At 38.6% G+C, this 22,908-nt stretch overlaps 1 protein-coding gene across 17 annotated transcripts in view; it reads left to right on the top strand.

The window, feature by feature from the left end:
* ALMS1 (ALMS1 centrosome and basal body associated protein) overlaps positions 1-22,908 on the top strand; it is a 345,038-nt gene that overhangs the window by 87,361 nt on the left and 234,769 nt on the right. For all 17 annotated transcript variants that reach the window (XR_012517383.1, XR_012517382.1, XR_012517381.1 and 14 more), the window contains one exon: positions 12,571-14,429. Coding sequence is in view for 1 of the 17 variants with exons in the window: in XM_074398294.1 (XP_074254395.1) it covers positions 12,571-14,429 (1,859 nt within the window). In the remaining 16 variants the exon portion in view is untranslated. The remainder of the gene's footprint in view (positions 1-12,570; positions 14,430-22,908) is intronic.

Genomic DNA, 22,908 nt, shown 5'->3' with positions numbered 1-22,908 from the left:
TGGTGCGCTTTTCTGATCCCAGCAACTCAGGAGGCTGAGGCAGGAGAATCACTTGAACCCGGGAGGTAGAGGTTGCAGTGAGCCGAGATCATGCCACTGCATTCCATCCTGGAGTCAGAGTGGGACTCCATCTCAAAAAAAAAAAAAAAAAAAAAAAAAAAAAAAATGGTGATTGTTTTAACCTGTCTGAAGTCTCTGAAGAATCAGTATGAGCTTCCCTTTGTTTTATACAACTCAGAGCTTTCCTGGGACTGGGGTGGCTTGTCCATCAGCATGTGTCAAAAGTATTTAAAGGCCAGAGTTTCAGCTGTAGCAACCTGAATCTGGGGATAAAAATTAGGACCACGAATAGGTAGACAAAAAGCCAGGAAGAAACAGTTGAAAAAGGAGATACAGGGTTGTATAAGGACTTTTAAAAGCTTTTGTGTATGCTGAGAGATAGAGAAGGTTATGTACATGCCTAGGATTGGATTTCTTCTCAGAAAGGCTTGAGAAGACCCTAAGCTTTCACCACTAGCTGACCTTCAGGCTCTGCCTGAGTAGGATGTGAAAGCTAAGACAGTTGTAAATGGCTTGGCTAAGTTTGACAGAGTGCCCCAACACAGAGAAGAAAAGACTGGGAGTGTTTTTTTTTTTTTCTTTCCTATTACCTTTTTTCTTTTCTTGGCTGCAGGTGTTTAAGGAAACTGTCAAAACAGTAGTTGACCCTGAAGGTAAGGGAGTACAGACTTCAGTTCCATACACAACAAAGAATAGAAGCTTTACAAAATAGTAAGTCACTAAACAAACAATAGCTTACAACAAGCAGTAACAGCAAACTCCAGGGAAGGGGGCGAATCCAGTATTCAGAGTTGTCACATTATAATATTCAGTATGTCCAGTTTTCAACAAATGATAACGTATGCAAAGAAATAAAAAAGTGTGATTCATTCAGAGGAAAAAGGAGAAATTAATGGAACTATCCCTGAGGAGGCCCAGCTTAAATGTACTAAAGAGCTAAACAAAACCATTGTCAAAGAACTAAAGGAAATGAAGAAAAGGATTTCTCACCAAAAAGAAGTATCAACAAAGAGAAATTATAAAAAGGGAGACAACTAGAAATTCTGCAGCTGAAAAGTACAATAACAAATTAAAAATTCATTAGAGCGGTTCAGTAGCAGATTTGAGTAGTCTGAACAAAGAATCAGTGAACTTGAAGAAAGGTCAATTGATTTATTCATTTGGGGAGCAGAAAGAGAAAAGAATAAAGAAAATGAACAGGGCTATTAGACATCCCCAAACATACAAACATATGCATTATGGGATTTTTAAGGGAAAAGAGGGAGAGAAAGGGGCAGAAATAACATTTGAAGAAATAATGGTTGAAAACTTCCCGAATTTGGTGAAAAATGTGTTAATGAACTCCAAATGGATTAAACTCAAAGAGAGTCACCACGACACATTATAGTAAAATTGTTAAATACTTAGCATAGTTGTTGGTTCTATTAGTAGAAGTATACTTTACCTAATGAAGTCAGCTTTAACTGAATTTTTTAAAAAATTGGTTTTGACGGCATAAAATACAAAACTGTGAGCTTCTTACAAAGTTACTCCTGCCATAAATACCATGGTAATTTATACATTAAAAAAATTGAGACAACTATTTTTTTAAAACAAAAGTTTTCGAAAGCTTATTGGTCTTTTAAGTAAGTTTTATATCACATGGTAGGTAGTATGTTTCATTTATTTGTAGAAAGTAGATGTTTACTTTTTAGTGCTTGTCAACTGTGTGTGTGTGTGTGTGTGTGTGTGTGCGCGCGCATGTGTGTGTCTTTGTACTGATTTATGTGACAGTGAAGAATTAATTTCTGTTTTGGTTTGTTACATGAAGTAGTTGACGTGTTTTTGTTTGTTTGAGACAGGGTCTTGCTCCGTCGCCCAGGCTGGCATAGTGGCCAGATCATAGCTCACTGCAAATGTCCACCTCCTGAGCTCAAGCTATCCTTCCACCTCAGTCTCTCAAAGTGCTTGGTATTACTGGTGTGAGCCACTGCATCTGGCTAGTGTGTCATTAAGCTGGACAATGAGAGAATAATATAACCTGATAAAACTCATGTAGATCTGTTGAGAAGAGAGAATTTTAATTGTGAAATAGTCTCTGGAAATTAGTAAAAGACGTATTTTAGCTAACCAGTAATTTCATAACATCTTTATCTCAGTATAATTTACTGTAATACCATAAGGTTCACCCATTTTAAAGTGGAGTTTGTTTACAGAATTTTACAATAACATAATTTTAGAACTTTGTTATTCTTCCCTCTCCCCTGATTCCCTACCCCTAAGCAAACACCAGTCCACTTTTCTCCCTATGGATTTGCCAGTTCTGGACATGTCATATTAATAGAATTGTATGTGATCTTTTGTTACTGCCTTCTTTTACTTAGAATAATGTTTTCAAGAGTCATTCATGTTATGTTGTAGCTCGAATCAGTACTTCATCCCTTTTTATTGCCAAATTATATTTCATTGTACAGATGTTTTGTTTATTAATGAGTTGGTAGACATTTGGATTTTCCATTCTGACCATTCAGGGCTGCTATGAACATAGTAAGTCTTTATGTGTTACTGTGGATGTTTCCTTTCTCTGGGGTATATACCTAAGAGTAGAAGTACTGGGACACACATGATAACTCCATGTTTAACATGTTGAAGAACTTCTAACCTTTTTTTGAAGTAGCTGAGCTGTTTACATTCCCATGAGCAGTGCATGAGGGTTTCAGTTTCTCCATATCCTTTCCAGCATTTGTTATTTTCTGTCTTTTTGATTATCGCCATTCTGGTTGGGTATTAAGGGGTATTTATTCATCCAGATTGTTTTGTGTATCAGTTTTTCTTTTTATTGATCTATAGTATTCCACACTATGAATGCACCACAGTTTAAATATTCACTACTGAAGAATGCTTTGGTTGTTTTCTAGTTTTTGGCTTTACCAATACAGCTGCTGTAAACATTCATGTGCAAGGTTTTGTGTGAATATGTCTTTGTTTCTGTGGGATAAATGCCCAGGATCGCAGTTGCTGGGTCATATGGTAGTTGAATGTTTAGTTTTTTGAAAGACAGGCCACACCTTTTTTCCAGGGTAGTTATTTCATTTACATTCCCACCAGCAGTGTGTGAGTAATCCATCTTCTGCATATCCTCACCAGCATTTGATACTGTCACTATCTTTATTCTAGCCATTCTAATAGGTATGTAGTGGTATCTTACTAAGGTTTTAAATTGCATATCCTTAATGATTTTTGATGTTGCACGTTTTTTCATATCTCTTTTTCCAATCTCTGTATCCTGTTAAGTGAAATGTCTATCTCTTTTGCCCATTTTCTAATTGGATTGTCTTTTATTTTTCCTTTTTACTGTTGTGGGTTCTTTATATAGGTTAGATGTAAGTCTAGCAGATACAAGACCTTTATTGGATATGAGGTTTGCAAATATTTTCTTTCTACCCGTAGCTGGGAGAGAGAGGGGCATTTCATTTTGCTGGATAGTCTAGGCTTCCCTAGACTTTCACTGATACCACAAGGGAGGGATAGTGCTTTATCAGACAGCAGAGATGAAAATAAGTCCTAGGGTCCTCACTTGGCCTTTGCTAGTATAGTTGTGAGTGGGGCTAGTTTTTCTGTGGTGGTTGGCTCAAGTAGAATGCTTACTACTTAAAAGTATTCTCTTTTACGAGGCTTCACCTCTCCTGTTTTTTAGCTAGGGAGAAAAGCTTTTTTTTCTTTCTTTTTTTTTTTTTTTTTTTTTTTTTTGGTCCTCACTATTCCTTGGTTGTGGACTTATTCAGCTCTAAGTCTGTATATGTGAGAGAAAAAGAAAACCCAGGGATTGCACCATAGTATAATTCGTCAGGTCCCTAGATGACTAGCTAGTCTGCCTTCTTCTCTACATCTTTCAGATTCTTCTTACATTTGTTTTATATATATTGTCCAGGGGACTTCATTTTACTTAGCAGGAAGAATAGGGAAAAGTAAATCTGTCTGGGCATGGTGGCTCATGCCTGTAATCCCAGCACTTTGGGAGGCTGGGGCAGGAGGTTCCCTTGAACCCAGGAGTTGGAGACCAGCCTAGGCAACAAAGTGAGACTCAGGCTCTACAAAAATAAAAATAAGAAAATTAGCCCTGTGTAGTGGCATGTGTGTAGTGGCTTCCTAGATAGCTTCCCAGCTATCTAGGAAGCTGAGGTGGCAGGATCACCTGAGCTTGAGAGGTCAAGGCTTCAGTGATAGCACCACTGCACTCCAGCCTGGGTGACACCAGCAAGACCCTCTCTTAAAAAGAGAAGAGAAATAAAGATGTCACAGGATCCTTGGAGTGTTGCTTTGCAATCTGGAAACTGTTGTGGCCAGTGGCACCTTCTGCCTGTGTATTGCTCACACTTGCTGGGCGCATTCTGCCCACTCAGCCTGGCAGGCTGCTCTGCTGTCCTGGATCCCATACCTGCCAAGTGTGAGCCAGGCATGGAGTGGTGAGGGGTGGGTGGGCAAGCATGTGTGGGGTCTAGCCACTGCACACAGCCTGACTGCTGTGCTGGGGCAGGCAGCTCCAGGCGCTGGCACTGGTGGGCTTCACACGAAGCTGTGGTGGGACCAGATGTACTGCATGCAGCTTCTGCTGTGGGGACCCACATCTGGGCAAGGGGAACATGGTGGCACCCAGAAGCTTGGAGACACCAGAAACCACAAAACCCCAAGAGGGTGTCATAGTCCTGGCTTAGGGACTCCCTGGGTCTGGGCTTCCTGAAAGGCTGCAGCTCTTCTCTCCTTTTTGCCTGCCACATGGCAGGTGGGGAAGGGGGTATGTTTCAGCCCTGTTTGTGTTATAGCTCTTTTAGTCCCACCATTTGGTGGATCCCAAGTTCTTGTCCTACATCTAGAAAGAAAGGTATGTGGACAAGTAGAGGGTGAGCAAGGTGGAGAAGAGCTTCATCGAGTGGCAGAACAGTTTTCAGGAGACCCAAAAGGGGTGGTTCCTGTCTGCAGGCAGGTGGTCCCTACAAGTGTCCAGCATCCAGTGGAGAGGAGAACTCAGAGTGGGTAGCTCATATATGCAGGCCATCCCATTGTCTGTGCAGCCTTCAGCAGAGAGGAGACCTGGAATGGGTAGCTCCTACCTGTGTGCAGATTGTCCCATCACCTGTGCAACCTTCAGTGGACAGGAGACCCAGAGTGGGTAGCTCCATCTGCAGGCAAATCATTCCATTGTCTCTGCAAGTCTGGCTGAGTCCATGGTTTGTTTTGTTTGTTTATTTGCTTGTTTGTTTGTTTATATTTTATTTTATTGCCCTGAAGGTTCTGGGGTACATGTAAAGAACATACAGGATTATTGCATAGGTACATACATGGCAATGTGGTTTGCTGCCTCCATCCCCATCACCTATATCTGGCATTGTTCCCCATGTTATCCTTCCCCAACTCCCTACCTCCCTCTGTCCCTCCCTGAGTCCTCCCCAAGCAGGCCTAAGTGTGTGATGCTCCCCTCCCTATATCCATGTGTTCTCATTGTTCAACACCTGCCTATGAGTGAGAGCAAGCAGTGTTTCATTTTCTGTTCTTGTGTCAGTTTGCTGAGAATGATGGTTTCCAGGTTCATTCATGTCCCTACAAAGGACACAAACCCATTGTTTTTTTATGGCTGCATAGTATTCCATGGTGTATATGTGCCACATTTTCTCTGTCCAGTTATCATCAGTGGGCATTTGGGTTCGTTCCAAGTCTTTGCTATTGTAAACAGTGCTGCAGTGATCGTAGGTGTGCATATATCTTTATAATAGAATGATTAATAATCCTTTGGATGTATACCCAGTAATGGGATTGCTGGGTCAAATGGAATTTCTATTTCTAGGTCCTTGAGGAATTGCCACACTGTCTTCCATAATGGTTGAACTAATTTACACTGCCACCAACAGTGTAAAAGTGTTCCTATTTCTCCACATCCTCTCCAGCATCTGTTGTTTCCAGATTTTTTAATGATCACCATTCTAACTGGCATGAGGTGGTATCTCAATGTAGTTTTGATTTGCATTTCTCTGATGACCAGTGATGATGAACATTTTTTCATATGTTTGTTGGCCTCATGTATGTCTTCTTTTGTAAAGTGTCTGTTGATGTCCTTTGCCCACTTTTGAATGGGCAAACTCCACAGCTTCTGCATAGCAAAAGAAACAGTCATTAGAGTGAACTGGCAACCAACAGAATGGGAAAAAATTTTTGCAATCTACCCATCTGACAAAGGGCTAATATCTAGAATCTACAAAGAACTAAAACAGATTTACAAGAAAAAAGCCATTTCAAAAGTGGGCAAAGGACACACTTCTTCCTTTCCTAAGTGAATACCCTTTATTTCTTTCTCTTGCCTGATTGCTCTGGCTAGAACTTCCACTACTATATTGAACAGGAGTGGTGAGAGAGGGCATCCTTGTCTAGTGCCAGATTTCAAAGGGAGTGCTTCTAGTTTTTGCCCATTCAGTATGATATTGGCTGTTGGTTTGTCGTAAACAGCTTTTATTATCTTGAGATACGTTCCATCAATACCTAGTTTATTGAGAGTTTTTAGCATAAAGGGCTGTTGAATTTTGTTGAAGGCCTTCTCTGCATCAATAGAGATAATCATGTGGTTTTTGTCTTTGGTTCTGTTTATGTGGTGAATTATGTTTATAGACCTGCGTAGTTTGAACCAGCCTTGCATCCCCAGGATGAAGCTTACTTGATCATGGTGGATAAGCTTTTTGATGTGCTGTTGCAATTGATTTGCCAGTATTTTATTGAAGATTTTTGCATCTGTGTTCATCATGGATATTGGCCTGAAGTTTTCTTTTCTTGCTGAGTCTCTGCTGGGTTTTGGTATCAGAATGATGTTGGTTTCATAAAATGATTTGGGAAGGATTCCCGGTTTTTGAATTGTTTGGAGTAGTTTCAGAAGGAGTGGTACCAGCTCCTCTTTATATGTCTGGTAGAATTCGGCTGTGAACCCATCTGGGGATTTTTTGGTTGGTAGGCCATTAATTGCTGCCTCAACTTCAGTCCTTGTTATTGGTCTTTTCAGGGTTTCGACTTCTTCCTGGTTTAGGCTTGGGAGGATGCAGGTGTCCAGGAATTTATCCATTTCTTCCAGGCTTCCTGGTTTATGTGCACAGAGTTGTTTGTAGTATCTCTGTTGGTGGTTTGTATTTCTGTGCAATCTGTAGTGATATCTCCTTTATCGTATTTTATTGCATCTATTTGGTTATTCTCTCTTTTCTTTTTATTAATCTGGCTAGAGGTCTGTCTATTTTGTTGATCTTTTTGAAAAGCCAGTTTCTGGATTTATTGATTTTTCGAAGAGTTTTTTTGCATCTCTATTTCCTTCAGTTCTGCTCTGATCTTAGTTATTTCTTGTCTTCTGCTAGGTTTTGAGTTTTTTTTTGATCTTGCTCTTCTAGCTCTTTCATTTTTTTTTTTTTTTTTTTGAGACGGAGTTTTGCTCGTTACCCAGGCTGGAGTGCAATGGCACAGTCTTGGTTCACTGCAACCTCCACCTCCTGGGTTCAGGCAGTTCTGCCTCAGCCTCCTGAGTAGCTGGAATTACAGGCACGCGCCACCATGCCCAGGTAATTTTTTGTATTTTTAGTAGAGATGGGATTTCACCATGTTGACCAGGATGGTCTCGATCTCTTGACGTCATGATCCACCCGTCTTGGCCTCCCAAAGTTTTGGGATTACAGGCGTGAGCCACCGCGCCTGGCCTCTTTCAATTTTGATGATAGGGTGTCGATTTTAGATCTTTCTTTGCTTCTCATGTGGGCATGTATTGCCATAAATTTTCCTCTAGACAGTGCTTTAAATGTATCCCAGAGATTCTGGTACATTGTGTCTTTATTCTCTTTGGTTTCAAAGAACATCTTTTATTTCTGCCTTCATTTCATTGTTTATCCAGTCGGTTTATCTAGTCGACTTTCAAGAGCCAGTTGTTCAGTTTCTATGAGGTTGTGCAGTTCTGAGTTAGTTTATGAATTCTGAGTTCTAATTTGATTGCACTGTGATCTGAGAGACTGTTATGATTTCCATTCTTTTGCATTTGCTGAGTTATTTACTTCTGATTGTGTAGGTGTGATGTGGTGCTAAGAAGAATGTATATTCTGTGGATTTGGGGTGGAGAGTTCTGTAAATGTCTGTTAGATTTGCTTGGTCCAGGTCTAAGTTCAAGTTCTGGATATCCTTGTTAATTTTCTGTCTCGTTGACCTAATATTGACAGTGGAGTGTTAAAGTCTCCCACTATAATTTGTGGGAGTCTAAGTCTCTTTGTAGGTCATTAAGATCTTGCTTTATGTATCTAGGTGCTCCTGTATTGGATGTGTATATATTTAGGATCATTAGTTCTTCTTGTTTTATTGATCCTTTTACCAATATGTAATGCCCTTCTTTGTCTCTTTTGATCTTTGTTGGTTTAAAGTCCATTTTATCAGAGACTAGGATTGCAACTCCTGCTTTTTTTTTTTTTTCTCCATTTTTTTGGTAAATCTTTCTCCATCCCTTTATTTTGAGCCTGTGTGTATCCTTGCATGTGAGATGGGTTACCTGAATCCAGCACACCCATGGGTTTTGACGTTTTATCCAATTTTCCAGTCTGTATCTTTTGTTTAAGGCATTTAGCCCATTTACATTTAAGGTTAATATTGTTATGTGTGAATTTGATCCTGCCATTTTGATGCTAGCTTGTTGTTTTGCCCATTAGTTGATGCAGTTTCTTCATTGTGTCAGTGCTCTTTACCATTTGGTACATTTTTGGATTACCTGGTAATGATTGTTCCTTTCTATGTTTAGTGCTTCTTTCAGGCGCTTTTGTAAAGCAGACCTGGTGGTGAGGAAATCTCTGAGCAATTGCTTGTTTGTAAAGGATTTTACTTTTCCTTCGCTTATGAAGCTTAGTTTGGCTGGATATGAAATTCTGGGTTGAAAGTTCCTTCCTTTAAGGATGTTGAATATTGGCCCCCACTCTCTTCTGGCTTGTAGGGTTTCTGTTGAGAGATCAGCTGTGAGTCTGATGGGCTTCCCTTTGTGGGTAACCCAACCTTTCTCTCTGGCTGCTCTTAGCATTTTTTCCTTCATTTCAACCCTGGTGAATCTGACGATTATGTGCCTTGGGGGTTGCTCTTCTTGAGGAATATCTATGTGGTGTTCTCTGTATTTTCTGGATTTCAATATTGGCCTGGCTTGCTAGGTTGGGGAAGTTCTCCTGGATAATATCCTGAAGAGTATTTTCCAGCTTGGATTCATTCTCTCCGTCACATCCAGGTATACCTATCAAATGTAGATTAAGTCTTTTCATATAATCCCATATTTCTTGGAGGCTTTGTTCATTTCTTTTTACTTTTTTTTCTCTAATCTTGCCTTCTCGTCTTATTTCATTGAGTTGGTCTTCAGTCTGTCATATCCTTTCTTCTGTGTGGTCAGTCTTGAAACTTGTGTATGCTTCGTGAAGTTCTCGTGTTGTGTTTTTCAGCTCCATCAATTCATTTATATTCCTCCCTAAGCTGTATATTTTCATTAGCATTTCGTCAAACCTTTTTTCAAGGTTCTTAGTTTCTTTGCATTGGGTTAGAACATGTTTTTTTAGTTCAGAGAAATTTGTTATTACCCACCTTCTGAAGCCTGTTTCTGTCAATTCATCAGACTCATTCTGCATCCAGCCTTGTTCCCTTGCTGGTGAGGAGTTGTGATCCACTGGAGGAGGAGAGACATTCTGGTTTTGGGTGTTTTCATCCTTTTTGCACTGGTTTCTTCCCATCTTTGTGGATTTATCTACCTGTGGTCTTTGTAGTTGGTGGCTTTCAGATGGGGTTTATGGACATCCTTTTTGTTGATGATGAAGTTATTTCTGTTTCTTAGTTTGTTTTCTAACAGTCAGACCCCTCTGCTGTAGGACTGCTGGAGGTCCATTCCAGATTCTGCTTTCCTGGGGATCACCTGCAGCGGCTGCAGAACAGTGAGAGTCTGCCAGTTTCTTCTTCTGTTATTTTGGCCTAGAAGGATACCCACCAGATGTTAGCCGGAGGTCTCCTTTATGAGGTGTCTCTGGATATACGGGGGTTGGGGAGCTGCTTGAGGAGACAGTCTGTCCCTTATAGGAATTCAAGTGCTGAGCTGTTCTTTTCAGAGCTGCTGCAGTGGAACTCATAACTGCCTTTTTTCCCCAGGTGCTCTGTCCTGGGAAGGTGAGGCTTTATTTATAAGTTCCTGTTGTGCTTTTTCCTTTTTTCAGAGATGTCTTGCCCAGCAAGGAGGTAGCCTAGTCACAGTCTGCCAGCAGATGTGTTGCTGAGCTGCCATGGGCTCTGCCCAGCTGCTGTGTGAACTTCCTTGCAGTTTTGTTTATAGGGGTATAGTTAGGACATCCTTGGTAATGGTGTTGTGCCTCCATATTGGCAGACTATCTCTGTAATGGAGGACTGCCTCGGTAGTGGCGAACTGCCTCAGTAGTGGCAGACACCCTTCCCCCCACAGAGCTGGACCATTTGGGTCCAGCTGTGCTTGCTGTGAAACTTTCAATCCAGAGCATTTCAGATTGCTGGTCTTTGTGGGTTGGGACCCTCGCCGAGCTGGATCACCTGGCTCCCTGTTTCAGCACCCCCCTTTTCTTAGCTGAACAGCTGACTCTGTCTCCCAGGTGTTCCAGTTGCAAGTTGAAACGGTGCCCAGATTTGTGTGAGTTTTTGTGCAGAGACCCGCTGCACCAGCTGAAACAGTCGCGCTTGAGACTCATGGTGTTTTTTTGCCCAGGAACCTGCTGGTCTATGGGCAGTAAAAATTCGTTCAGAAATGCGGTGATCACCTGCCCTCTGTGTTTTTGCTGTGAACTGCAATTCAGAGCTGTTCCTATTCAGTCATCCTGGATTGTCCTGAGTCCTTGGTTTTCATGGGCTTTAGAGGGGAGGAGGTGCATGCCAGTTGTTCCATGGGCAGGCCCAGAAAAAGCACCATAAGTTCTCACTCCTGTCCTCGGAACTGGCAGCCCTTCAAGCCATTCCTGGCTTAAAGGTAGGGCTTCACCAGTGACCTACCCCTTTCTGCCCGGGAGCCCGTCTGCCATCACTCTGCCATCTGTGGTGCCTGTGGTACTCAGGCTGTTCATGTCAAGGGGTACCTGCAGACCCACTGTGCGCTGCCCTCAGCCCTCCTGCCCCCTGCAACTTCCGTCCTGTGCTCATTTGTGCCTGGTGTCTGCAGGAGGTAGAGGTGGCAGGGGCTGGCATGTCAGCGCTGCCCAAACTGTGTGCACACCTGGCTGGGTCACGATCGTGCCTCGGCTCAGCCTCGACTTTGCTCTGAAATTGGAGCAGGGACCAGGAGTGGGGAGAGGCCAGGCAGTGGGAGCAGGCACTTCTGAGCTTGTAGGGGCAGGGGGAGTTCCCAGGTCCCCAAGTGCACAAGGGTGCCTGAGTCCACAGTTGTGTCTGGGTGGCTGCAGCTGTGCCTATGAAGGTGGGGCCCCCACCCCTACAACTCAGAAGGGAGTGGGACTTCTGCCTGTTCCCCATTCCCACCACTTTGGGAGAGCAAGCATCCTCAGCTGCTCCTCCCCCGCTGTAGCTGGCATCATGGCAGCAGCCACTCAAGATGGGATGCCACTGCCATCAAAAGCACATCTACTCAATCACTTGGGGAGATGCAGCATAATTTAAAATATTTTTATCTGAAATCACATGTCACTATATCATCAAATAGAATGTAAACTTATAATGACTTTATAGGTAAAACATAGAAACCTCAAAAAATGTTACATATATGGTAGCTTTGAGTACTGTTCCTAGGCCCCAGGAAACAAGCTCTTTTTTTTTTTTTTTTCTCCCTTGTTCTTAGAGGTAAAATATTAGGATCTAGGTCAAGCTTCTGTAGTAGCCAAACATACAATGGCTCAAATAAGGTAGAATTTTATTTTTTCATGTCAATTGTTCATGTTAGGAAAGTGAGCTCTGCCCTTGGTGTCATCCAGGGACCCAAGCTGGCTGGAAAACTAAGCTGTCCTTCCAGGGTTGTTCCATACATTCTTATTTTCAGCAGGTGAGAAAAATAGTGATGATAGTGGTAGTTATATTAGGGGAACATGCAGGTCAAGAATTTGATTTTAAGGACAGGAAGCAGAAGTTGTACTTGATGCTTTTGTTCATATCCCATTGGCCTCAACCTAGTCATGTGGTCACAAGTAGCTGCAGAAGAAACAGGAAATGTCCCCCATTTGGTGGCTATGTAGGCTGCCAAAATTTGAATAAGGGATTTCTATTATTAAAGACGGAAATACTTACTGGTGGACAAGAGTAATCTTTGGTGTTTACTTAGTGGAAAATTTTTAGAAGAACTCTCTGAGTGGTCTTAATCATTGTGAGTGATTTTATTCTGTAGTTAACTGTCTTTATTCTTGCCGTACTCTTTGGCCTGTTATATTATAAATGAGTGACATGACCTTCATGGTCCAGTCTTAGCATGAGTATAAAACTGATTTGTGTATAACTAATTGGACTGCTTCAAGTAACAACCTGTTTGTTTGTATTTTCTAGGGTTTTCAGAGTCCACGGGGAATGGGATGCAAGCCAGAAGCTGTATGTAGTCATATTATTATTCAGAGCCATGAAAAAGGATGTTTCCGGACTCTTTCTGAACAACCACAACTAGATAGCCACCCTTGTGTTTTCAGATCTGCTGAACCCTCAGAAATGACCAGAGGACGGCAGAGCCCATCATCATGCAGAGCCAGGCACGTCAATCTTTCTGCACCCTTAGACCAGAACAACTCCCATTTCAAAGTTTGGAATTCCTTGCAGTTAAAAAGTCATTCCCCATTTCAAAACTTTATACCTGATGAATTCAAAATCAGCAAAGGTCTTCGAATGCCATTCCGTGAAAAGATGGACCCTTGGCTGTCAGAATTAGTAGAACCTGCTTTTGTACCACCTAAAGAAGTGGATTTTCATTCTTCATCACAAATGCCATCCCCAGAACCCATGAAAAATGTTACTACCTCCATTACTTTTTCATCTCACCGACATTCTAAAGGCATTTCCGATTCCTCTGTTGTTAAGGTTGGTGTCACTGAAGGTAGCCAGTGTACTGGAGCATCTGTCGGGATATTTAATTCCCATTTCACTGAAGACCAAAATCCTTCTAGAGATCTTAAGCAGAAAACCTCTTCCCCTTCATCATTTAAAATGCATAGTAATTCACCAGATAAAGAAGTGACTATTGTAGCAGAAGGTAGAAGGCAAAACCAAAAATTATCTGTTGATTTTGAGCATTCTCTTCAAGAAGAAAAACCCTTAGAAAGATCAGATTTTACAGGCAGTCATTGTGAGCCTAGTACCACTGCAGATTCTAGCAATGTCAAGGAAATTCAAATTTCTGATAACCATACCCTTATTAGTAGGGGTAGACCAAGTTCCACCCTAGGAGTAAGCAGATCGAGTTCCAGACTAGGAGTAAAAGAGAAGAATGTAACTATAACTCCAGATCTTCCTTCTTGCATTTTTCTTGAACAACGAGAGCTCTTTGAACAAAGCAAAGCCCCACATGCAGATCACCATGTGAGGAAACACCAGTCTCCTTCTCCTCAACATCAGGATTATGTAGCTCCAGACCTTCCTTCTTGCATTTTTCTTGAACAACGAGAACTCTTTGAACAATGCAAAGTCCCACATGTAGATCATCAAATGAGAGAAAAACATTCTCCCCTTCCTCAAGGTCAGGATTCTGTAGCTTCAGACCTTCCTTCTCCCATTTCTCTTGAACAATGTCAAAGCAAAGTGCCAGGTGTAGATGACCAAATGAGAAAACACCATTTCCCCCTTCCTCAAGGTCAGGACTGTGTAGTAGAAAAGAATGATCAACATAAGCCTAAGTCACACATTTCTACTATAAATGTTGAAGCCAAGTTCAATGATGTCTCCCAGTCAGCCCCAAATCACTATACATTAACAACATCTGCATCTACTCCTCCTTCAAATAGAAAAGCACTTTCTTGTGTTCGTATAACTCTTTGTCCCAAGACTTCTTCCAAGTTGAATAGTGGAACTTTAGATAAAAGATTTTATTCATTGGATGCTGCTTCTAAAGCAAGGATAAATAGTGAGTTTAACTTTGACTTACCTACTGTATCTTCGAGATCACTGGAGCCAACCTCCAAATTACTGACCAGTAAACCTGTAGCACAGGATCAAGAATCTTTAGGTTTTCTAGGACCTAAATCTTCACTGGATTTCCAAGTCATACAGCCTTCTCTTCCAGACAGTAACACTATTACTCAGGACTTGAAAACCATGCCTTCTCAAAATAGCCAGATAGTAACCTCAAGGCAAATACAAGTGAACATTTCAGATTTCGAAGGACATTCCAATCCAGAGGGGACTCCGGTATCCACAGATCGGTGAGTCTCATTATGATAAAAAGCAAGCTGGATGGACTTCGTGATAAAGGGTTTCAAATACTTAAGCAGATAGTGGTTCTTGGAGGAAGGGCTGTGTGATTTCTCTGAGTGGAGGTTGTGTCTGACTAATTACTAGAATTCTTTCAAGGAATAAATATGTTAAGTAAAAGAACGTATGACAGTAACACGTTTATACTTTCAGAGGGTTTTTGGCAAGACTTGACATCAAGTGTTTTAAAAAATTGAATGACTTTGCAAAAATCTTTGATCATCCAGTGATACAATTACTAGTTTCTTATTTACTGTGTTGGACATATGCTGAAGGTCTCCTTTGGAGGTTGCACCCATGTTTGTGGGGGCTTGCTCACTCGCTCTCTTCCTCTCTCTCTTCTCTCTCTCTCTCTCTCTCTCTCTCTCGTCCCCTCTCTTTCTCTCTTCTCCAGCTCTGGGTTCCATTTCATGACTTCCCTCAAATTTAGCATTTACGAAGAAAGTAGCTTTGCAGTGGAAAATCCTGGCAGATACCACTTTAGTCAAATGATGATTACCATCACCAGTAAAACATAATGTGCTCCCTGATATGATGCCCCACTTCATAGTGTATTGTAGGAAAGGAAACCCAATTCAGGGATAAGTCCATTAGATTTATATTATTCAGCCTAATTTTAGCACTTTGCCATTAATTCAGTTTGACTTTAATTGAGCCTTTTACAGTATGGTGAAACAGAACTACTTGTGTGTTTAATATTTTACCTTATAGTTGAAGAGGCATCATACCAAAGTGGAGAGCACGGGGCTTGGAAAGGAGGAAGAGAGAAATGTTTATTCATCATCCACATGTGGTTGTAGTCCTGGCAGTGAGTCATGGCAATGAGAAACTTACATTTGTTGTCTTACTTCCCATGATGATCCTATTAAGCAGGTGATGAGATCTCTTATTTTCCTACTGGGAAATGGAGATACTGCTGTGCCAAATGATACTGTTTGTAGGTAGGATAAAAAGCATTCAAATGCAGTCTGTTTAATCAAAGCAAGGTCTCGTTCCCCTACACAGTACTCTGTCCTAGAATTTGACCCCTACTTCCAACTCTTCTTCCAGCCACAATGCTGGACAACTTATTTAATATCTTTGGCACTCAAATGTAGAAGGAAAGGGGTAGAATGCTTAAAAATCCCTTACAGCTCTAAAAGTTAGGGATTGAGATAGTAGACTGGGAAAAAAAAACAAGATAAATCTCTGATTTCAGTGTTATAAATAGTAGAGTGCTATAGAGATGAGTACTGATATCTTTAAAAAATTTTTTTCTTTGAGACAGTCTAGCTCTGTCACCCAGGCCAGAGTGCAGGGTGTGATCTCTGTTCACTGCAACCTCCTCCCCGTGGGTTCAAGCTATCCTTCTGCCTCAGCCTCTCGAATAGCTGGGACCAACTCTTAAAAGGTTAAATGCCTAATTACTGTAACTGCATACCTTAAAAATCAGATAAAGCTATGAATGAGAAGAAAATAATACATGATTACACATGTATATTTATGTATACATATATGTACTATATATGTATATATATTTAATATATGTATAATATACTATAGTATATATACTATATATACATTATACATAATATAGTATATATACTATATATACATCATATAATCTATATATTATACATAATATAAATATACATATATATTATGAAATATGCATAATATATAATGTATATATAATATATTTAAATATATTACAATGTAGTATATATAATTATATATAATTATTTTATATATACAATTATGTATGATATATATTACAATATATAATCTGTAGATTATATATATTATGTATATATCATATATAATATATAGATTATGTATATATACATATATAATATATATAACATACATTGTAAACTAATTAATGTATATATACACATAGTACTAAAATATATTATGTACATAATATAAAATATATATGTATATTTATACATATTTATATTTGTATATTTATATGTATTTATATATTATATATGTATATATATTTACATATAAATATGTCTTATGTATATATGTTATGTATATGTAAATATATAATATCCATATGTGTATATATTATATAGTATATGTACATAATGTATACATATATATGTATACATACTATATAATATGTATATATACATATATATCATATAATGTATATATACATATATATGTATGCTATACATAAGTGATTATTACACTAAGTATAAAATGATGTAAGCATCCACTACAAATGTACATTCTGAACAAATGGCATTATTGTTCATTTAACGATATATATGTATATATATAAAATATACATTCTGTATAATATATACTACGTATATTTGTTTATATTCATATATATGTGTATCTATGGTATATATATGTATACTATATATACATTAGTATATTTGTATTTATACTATACACTGTATATACATGTATATATAGTATACATATATAGTTTACATATTTATATACTATATATGCTGTATATATATATACTGTATATATACAGCATATATAGTGTGTATATAATATATATGTGTACTATATATATGTTATATACATATATACATATATAACGTATATACGTATATACATTATATACGTATATACGTATATATGGCAGATATATTGTATATATTGTAGACATGTATATGTAGTATACTTGTATATATAGCATACACTATATATAGTATACATGTATATACTATATATACATGTACATATGTATATATGCAAATACATAGTATATATTATGTAATGTATATATAGTATATACATTATATGTATACATGTATATTAGAGAACTAATGATAATGCCATTTGTTCGGTATGTACATTTGTACTGGATGCTTATTTTATTTTATACTTAGTGTAATAATCAGATATTATTACCTCAGTTTTGGATTTTAAAAACCTGAGACTTAGAGAAAATGTTTTGCCCAAGATCACATGGGGCTATTGAGCATTGGAAGTGACATTTGAACCTAGGTTTGTTGAACTCCACAGTCCATAAATAATTCAAACTACACACACACACACACACACACACACACACACACACACAGAGATGCATAAAACATATATATAAGTATATATGTATAAAATACTTATAAAATATACATATAAAATATAAACTATATATGTATAAAAGCTATTTTAATGTTTTCATTTATTTTGAGATCATTTTAGACTTACAGAGGAGTTGTAGAAATAGCACAGAGAGTTCCTGTATTAATTATGTAGTGCTATGTATTATGTTACCCTGAAATGTAGCAACTTAATAAACATCTGAAAATGTATGTAGGTCAAAAATCTACATGTAGCTCTTTTGGGTACTTCTGTCTTAAGTTCTCTCACAGAGCTTTCCCGAGAGGATGTGCTTCAACACATGGCCATGGCTTTGGCCAGAGACATGGGCTTTTTGCTTCTGTAAGGCACTCATAATTTATGACACCTAGTGAAGTGAGGGAGCAGGAGAGGGTGCCCAAGGCAAAAGCCACAGTCTTCTTGTAGCCTACCCTTGGTTCTAACATCTCATCACCTCTGCCACATTCTCTTCAATAGAAATAAGTCACTGTCTGCAGCTCTCACCCAAGGGTTGGGAGTTACACAAGGTCCTGAATACCAGGAGGTAGATGTCATTGGGGGCTATCTTAGAGTTTGCCCATGTAACCTTTACTGAAGCTTTCATTTATGTTAATATCTAACCATAACATCATAACCATAAAATACGGTTTTTTATCAAAATAAAAAACAATTCTTGGTGTAAAATAAAACTATATAGTCTAACATTGATTTCACCAGGTTTTTCCACAAATGAACCTTTTTTTGTTTCAGATCCACCCCAGGATTCCATCTTGCATTTTAGTTGTCATGTCTTAGGCTCCTCCAATCTATGACAGTTTCCCAGTCTTTCCTTGTCTTTCATGACCATGAAACTTTGAAGCGTGCTAATCAGTTATTTTCAAGAAGCTTCTTCAATTCAGCATTGTTTGATGTTTCAAGTTTAGACTAGCGTTATGCATTCTCAGTACGTCACACTGGAGAGCACATTATGTTGATGTACGTTGCTGGTGATGTTAACCTTGCTTACTTGGCTAAAGTGGTATCTGCTGGGATTCTCCACTGTAAAGTTACTGTTTTTCCTTTGGAGATACTAAACATTCGAGGGATATTTTGATAGACTACACAAATAACCTGTTTAAACATTGACCAGTAATTTTAGCATTCATGAGTGGATCTTGGCTATTAGCAGTTATTACTCAGGTGTTTTAATTCTTTTATGTCTTTCATCTCTTCCACATTTGTTAATTGGAATTATTCTGTAAGGAGAATTGTTCTTCCCTCATTTATTCCACCGTAGGTTATTTATTTATATTAGTGCAGAGTCATGAGTGTTTATTTCATCCTTTGGATTATAACTATATTACAAATGAATCACCTACTCATCCTTCAGCATGAGTACGTGATTCATTTGTAATATAGCTATATATTATAATATTATAATATATTACTATTACTTTTTTGTTGCTCAAATTCTTGTTTTAGCTATTTAGAGCACTTTCAGGTTGGCTTCTGTACCGTGCCCCAGACCCAGAATCAACTGTTTCATTAAAAAACTCTCTGTTTTTTGTTTTGTTTTGTTTTGGTTTTTTTTGAGGCAGTGTTTTGCTCTGTCTCCCAGGCTGGAGTTCAGTGGTGCCATCTCTGCTCACTACAGCTTCCACCTTCTGGGTTCAAATGATTCTCCTGCCTCAGCCTCCTGAGAAGCTAGGATTACAGGTGTGTGCCTGTTAAAAAACCCTCTGTTTTTTGTTTTGTTTTGTTTTGTTTTGAGGCAGTGTTTTGCTCTGTCTCCCAGGCTGGAGTTCAGTGGTGTGATCTCTGCTCACTGCAGCCTCCACCTCCTGAGTTCAAGTGATTCTCCTGCCTCAGCCTCCTGAGAAGCTAGGATTACAGGTGTGTGCCACCACACCCAGCTAATTTTCTGTATTTTTAGTAGAGATGGGGTTTCACCATGTTAACCAAGCTGGTCTTGAACTCCTGACCTCAAGTGATCTGCCCTCCTCAGCCTCTTAAAATGCTGGGATTACCATACCCAGACAAAAAACCTTCTTTTCTTTCAAGGGAGGAAGGAGAATAGTATTTAGAAAGCAAGATGTAAGTACCTGGCATGCTCATTGGTGCTGAGATGTCACCTGTGTGTAGCCTTTCTCAGTGAGTAAAGCTAAGAAATATAATAGATATGATAACTTACGTATATACTCATAGCTGTATCTTTTAATGCTGTGTGTGTGTGTGTTAAATCATGAGTCCATACTGATACCTCTGACTCCAGTACAGATCTACAGGGTTGATTCTTCCTTTCCCCTTTCTTTATTTGTAACTTCTGTCTCTAATAGTGATAAAACTGGCTCTCATTATCTGTATTTACTCTAGGATATAAATAAAGCAGTTTCAGAATTCCTAGCCCATACCCACATGAAAAACAAATTCTGCAACTAGCGTACAGTGTTTATTTGCAGTTTCGAATTTATCATTAAAATATCTAGACAAAAAATGCTGTTTGCTTAACTTTAAGTCAGCATTTCCTTTCCCCATACTCTTCAGTGTGAGTATGTGATTCATATCTTTGCTTCATATCCTGGTTGACTTTTAAAAATGTACATATTTAAAGTGCAATTAAAAAAATATATCTATATATGTAAAGTATATACTCAAAAACATCATTTTCTTATGCTTTATAGCTCTGTGCATTGCCACAGTTTCATATGAGCAGTTCCATCATTCCGAAAATTCCCCCATGCCATTCCTTTAGAGCGTCTTTCCCCTGACCCCTTGCTCCTGGCAGTCCCTGGTCTGTTTTTTTCCCTAGAGTTTTCCCAGTGCCATTTATTGAAGAGACTGTCTTTTCTCTGGTGTATGTTTTTGGCACCTTTGTCAAAAATGAGTTTACTGTAGGCGTGTGGATTTGTTTCTTAGTTCTCTGTTCTGTTTCATTGGTTTATGTGTCTGTTTTTAAGCTAGTAAGTACAATGATGTTTCAGTTATTATAGCATTGTAGTATAATTTGAAGTCAGGTATTATGATTCTTCCAGTTTCATTGTTTTTGCTTAGGATAACTTTGGCTGTTCTGGGTCTTTTGCGGTTCCATATAAATTTTAGGATTTTTTTTTTTCTATTTCTTTGAAGAATGGCATTGGTATTTTAATTGAGATTGCATTGAATACATATTCAATGGATTACCTAATTGCTTTGGGTTGTATGGATATTTTAACAATATTTATCTTTCTAATTCATGAACATGGAATATTTTTCCATTTTTTTGGTGTCCTCTTCAATTTCTTTCAACAATGTTTTATAATTTCCTTTATAGAAATCTTTCATTTCTTTGGTTAATTGCTGGGTATTTGATTTTATGTGTGGCTACTATAAATGGGATTACTTTTTAAATTTCTTTTTTATGTTATTCACTGTTGACATATAGAAATGCAAACTGATTTTTGTATGTCGATTTTGTATCCTGCAACTTTACTGAATTGATCAACTGAAATAGTTTTTTGTGTGGAGGCTCTAGGATTTTTCAAAAAGATGGTATCATCTGCAAACAAGGACAATTTAACTTCTTCCTATCCAATTTGGAAGCCCTTTCTATCTTTCTCTTGTCTGATTGTTCTTGCTAGGACTTCCAGTACTTTGTGGAATAAGAGTGTTGAAAGTAGACATCCTTGTCATGTTCCACATCTTAGAGGAAAGGCTTTCAGTTTCTTCTCCATTCAGTATGATAATAGCTGTTGGTCCGTTGTATATGGCCTTTACTATGTTGAGGTATGTGTTCTCTTTACCTAGTTTTTTGAGGGTTTGATGTTGAATTTTAAGAAATGTTTTTTTAGCATCAATTGAAATGATCATGTGTTTTTTGCCCTTCATTCCGTTGATATGTTGTATCATGTTAATTGAATTACATTGGTCCAGTTGATCAACTGTGTTATTGAAATTGTCATCTTCACTGAATTTTTAATTCAGCTTGTTTAATCAGCATTTGAAAACAGCGTGTATCTTTAGTTATGTTTGTGTATTTTCTGTTTTTCCTATAGATCTTGTTTGGGATATTTTGTGGGGAGGGGAACAATCGCAAAGTTATAGAAAAGGTGTAAATATGGTACAAGGAACTTCTCTTTCTCCTTAGTTATTTGGGAATAAGTTGTTCACCTGCTGCACAATCACTTTCATTTTACGTTTTCTCATTTCCTGTAAAAGATCACATGGTTTGCCAAAGACCTGATGGTTGTAGATGTGTGGTGTTGTTTCTGAAGCCTCTGTTCTGTTCCATTGGTCTATATATCTGCTTTGGTACCAGTACCATGCTGTTTTTGCTACTGTAGCCTTGTAGTATAGTTTGAAGTCAGGTAGTGTGATGCCTCCAGCTTTTTGTTCTTTTTGCTTAGGATTGTCTTGGCTATGCAGGCTCTTTTTTGGTTTCATATGAAATTTAAGGTGTTTTTTTCCCCAATTTTGTGAAGAAAGTCAATGGTGGCTTGATGGGAGAGGATTAAATCTGTAAATTTCTTTGAGCACTATGGTCATATACATGATATTGATTCTTCATATCCATGAGCACGGAATGTTTTTCCATTTGTTTGTGTCATCTCTAATTTCGTTGAGCAGTGGTTTGTAGTTCTCCTTGAAGAGGTCCTACATTCCTTATAAGTTGTATTTGTAGGTATTTTATTCTCTTTGTCGCATTTGTGAGTGGGAGTTCACTGATGATTTGGCTCTCTGCTATTGGTGTATAAGAATGCTTGTGATTTTTGCACATTGATTTTGTATCCTGCGATTTTGCTGAAGTTACTTATCAGCTGAAGGAGATTTGGAGCTGAGACGATGGGGTCTTCTAAATATACAATCATGTCATCTGCAAACAGAGACAATTTGACTTCCTCTTTTCCTAATTGAATACCCTTTCTTTCTTTCTCTTGCCTGATTGCCCTGGCCAGAGCTTCTAATACTATGTTGAATAGGAGTGGTGAGGGAGGGCATCCTTGTCTTGTGCCAGTTTTCAAAGGGAATGCTCCCAGTTTTTGGCCATTCAGTATGATATTGGCTGTGGGTTCGTCATAAATAGCTCTTATTATTTTGTGATATGTTCCGTTAATACCTAGTTTATTGAGTGTTTTTAGCGTGAAGGGCTGTTGAATTTTGTTGAAGGCCTTCTCTGCATCAGTTGAGATAATCATGTGGTTTTTGTCATTGGTTCTGTTTATGTGATGGATTATGCTTATAGATTTGTGTATGTTGAACCAGCCTTGCATCCCAGGGATGAAGCCAACTGGATTGTAGTGGATAGGCTTTTTGATGTGCTGCTGGATTCAGTTTGGCAGTATTTTATTGAGGATTTTTGCACTGATGTTCATCAGGGATATTGGCCTGAAATTTTCCTTTTTTGTTGTGTCTCGCCAG

This window comes from Saimiri boliviensis, chromosome 1, assembly GCF_048565385.1.
Source record: "Saimiri boliviensis isolate mSaiBol1 chromosome 1, mSaiBol1.pri, whole genome shotgun sequence".
Lineage (NCBI taxonomy): Eukaryota > Metazoa > Chordata > Mammalia > Primates > Cebidae > Saimiri > Saimiri boliviensis.
The sequence above is the reverse complement of the archived record's forward strand: the minus strand, read 5'-3'. Positions and strand labels throughout refer to the sequence as shown.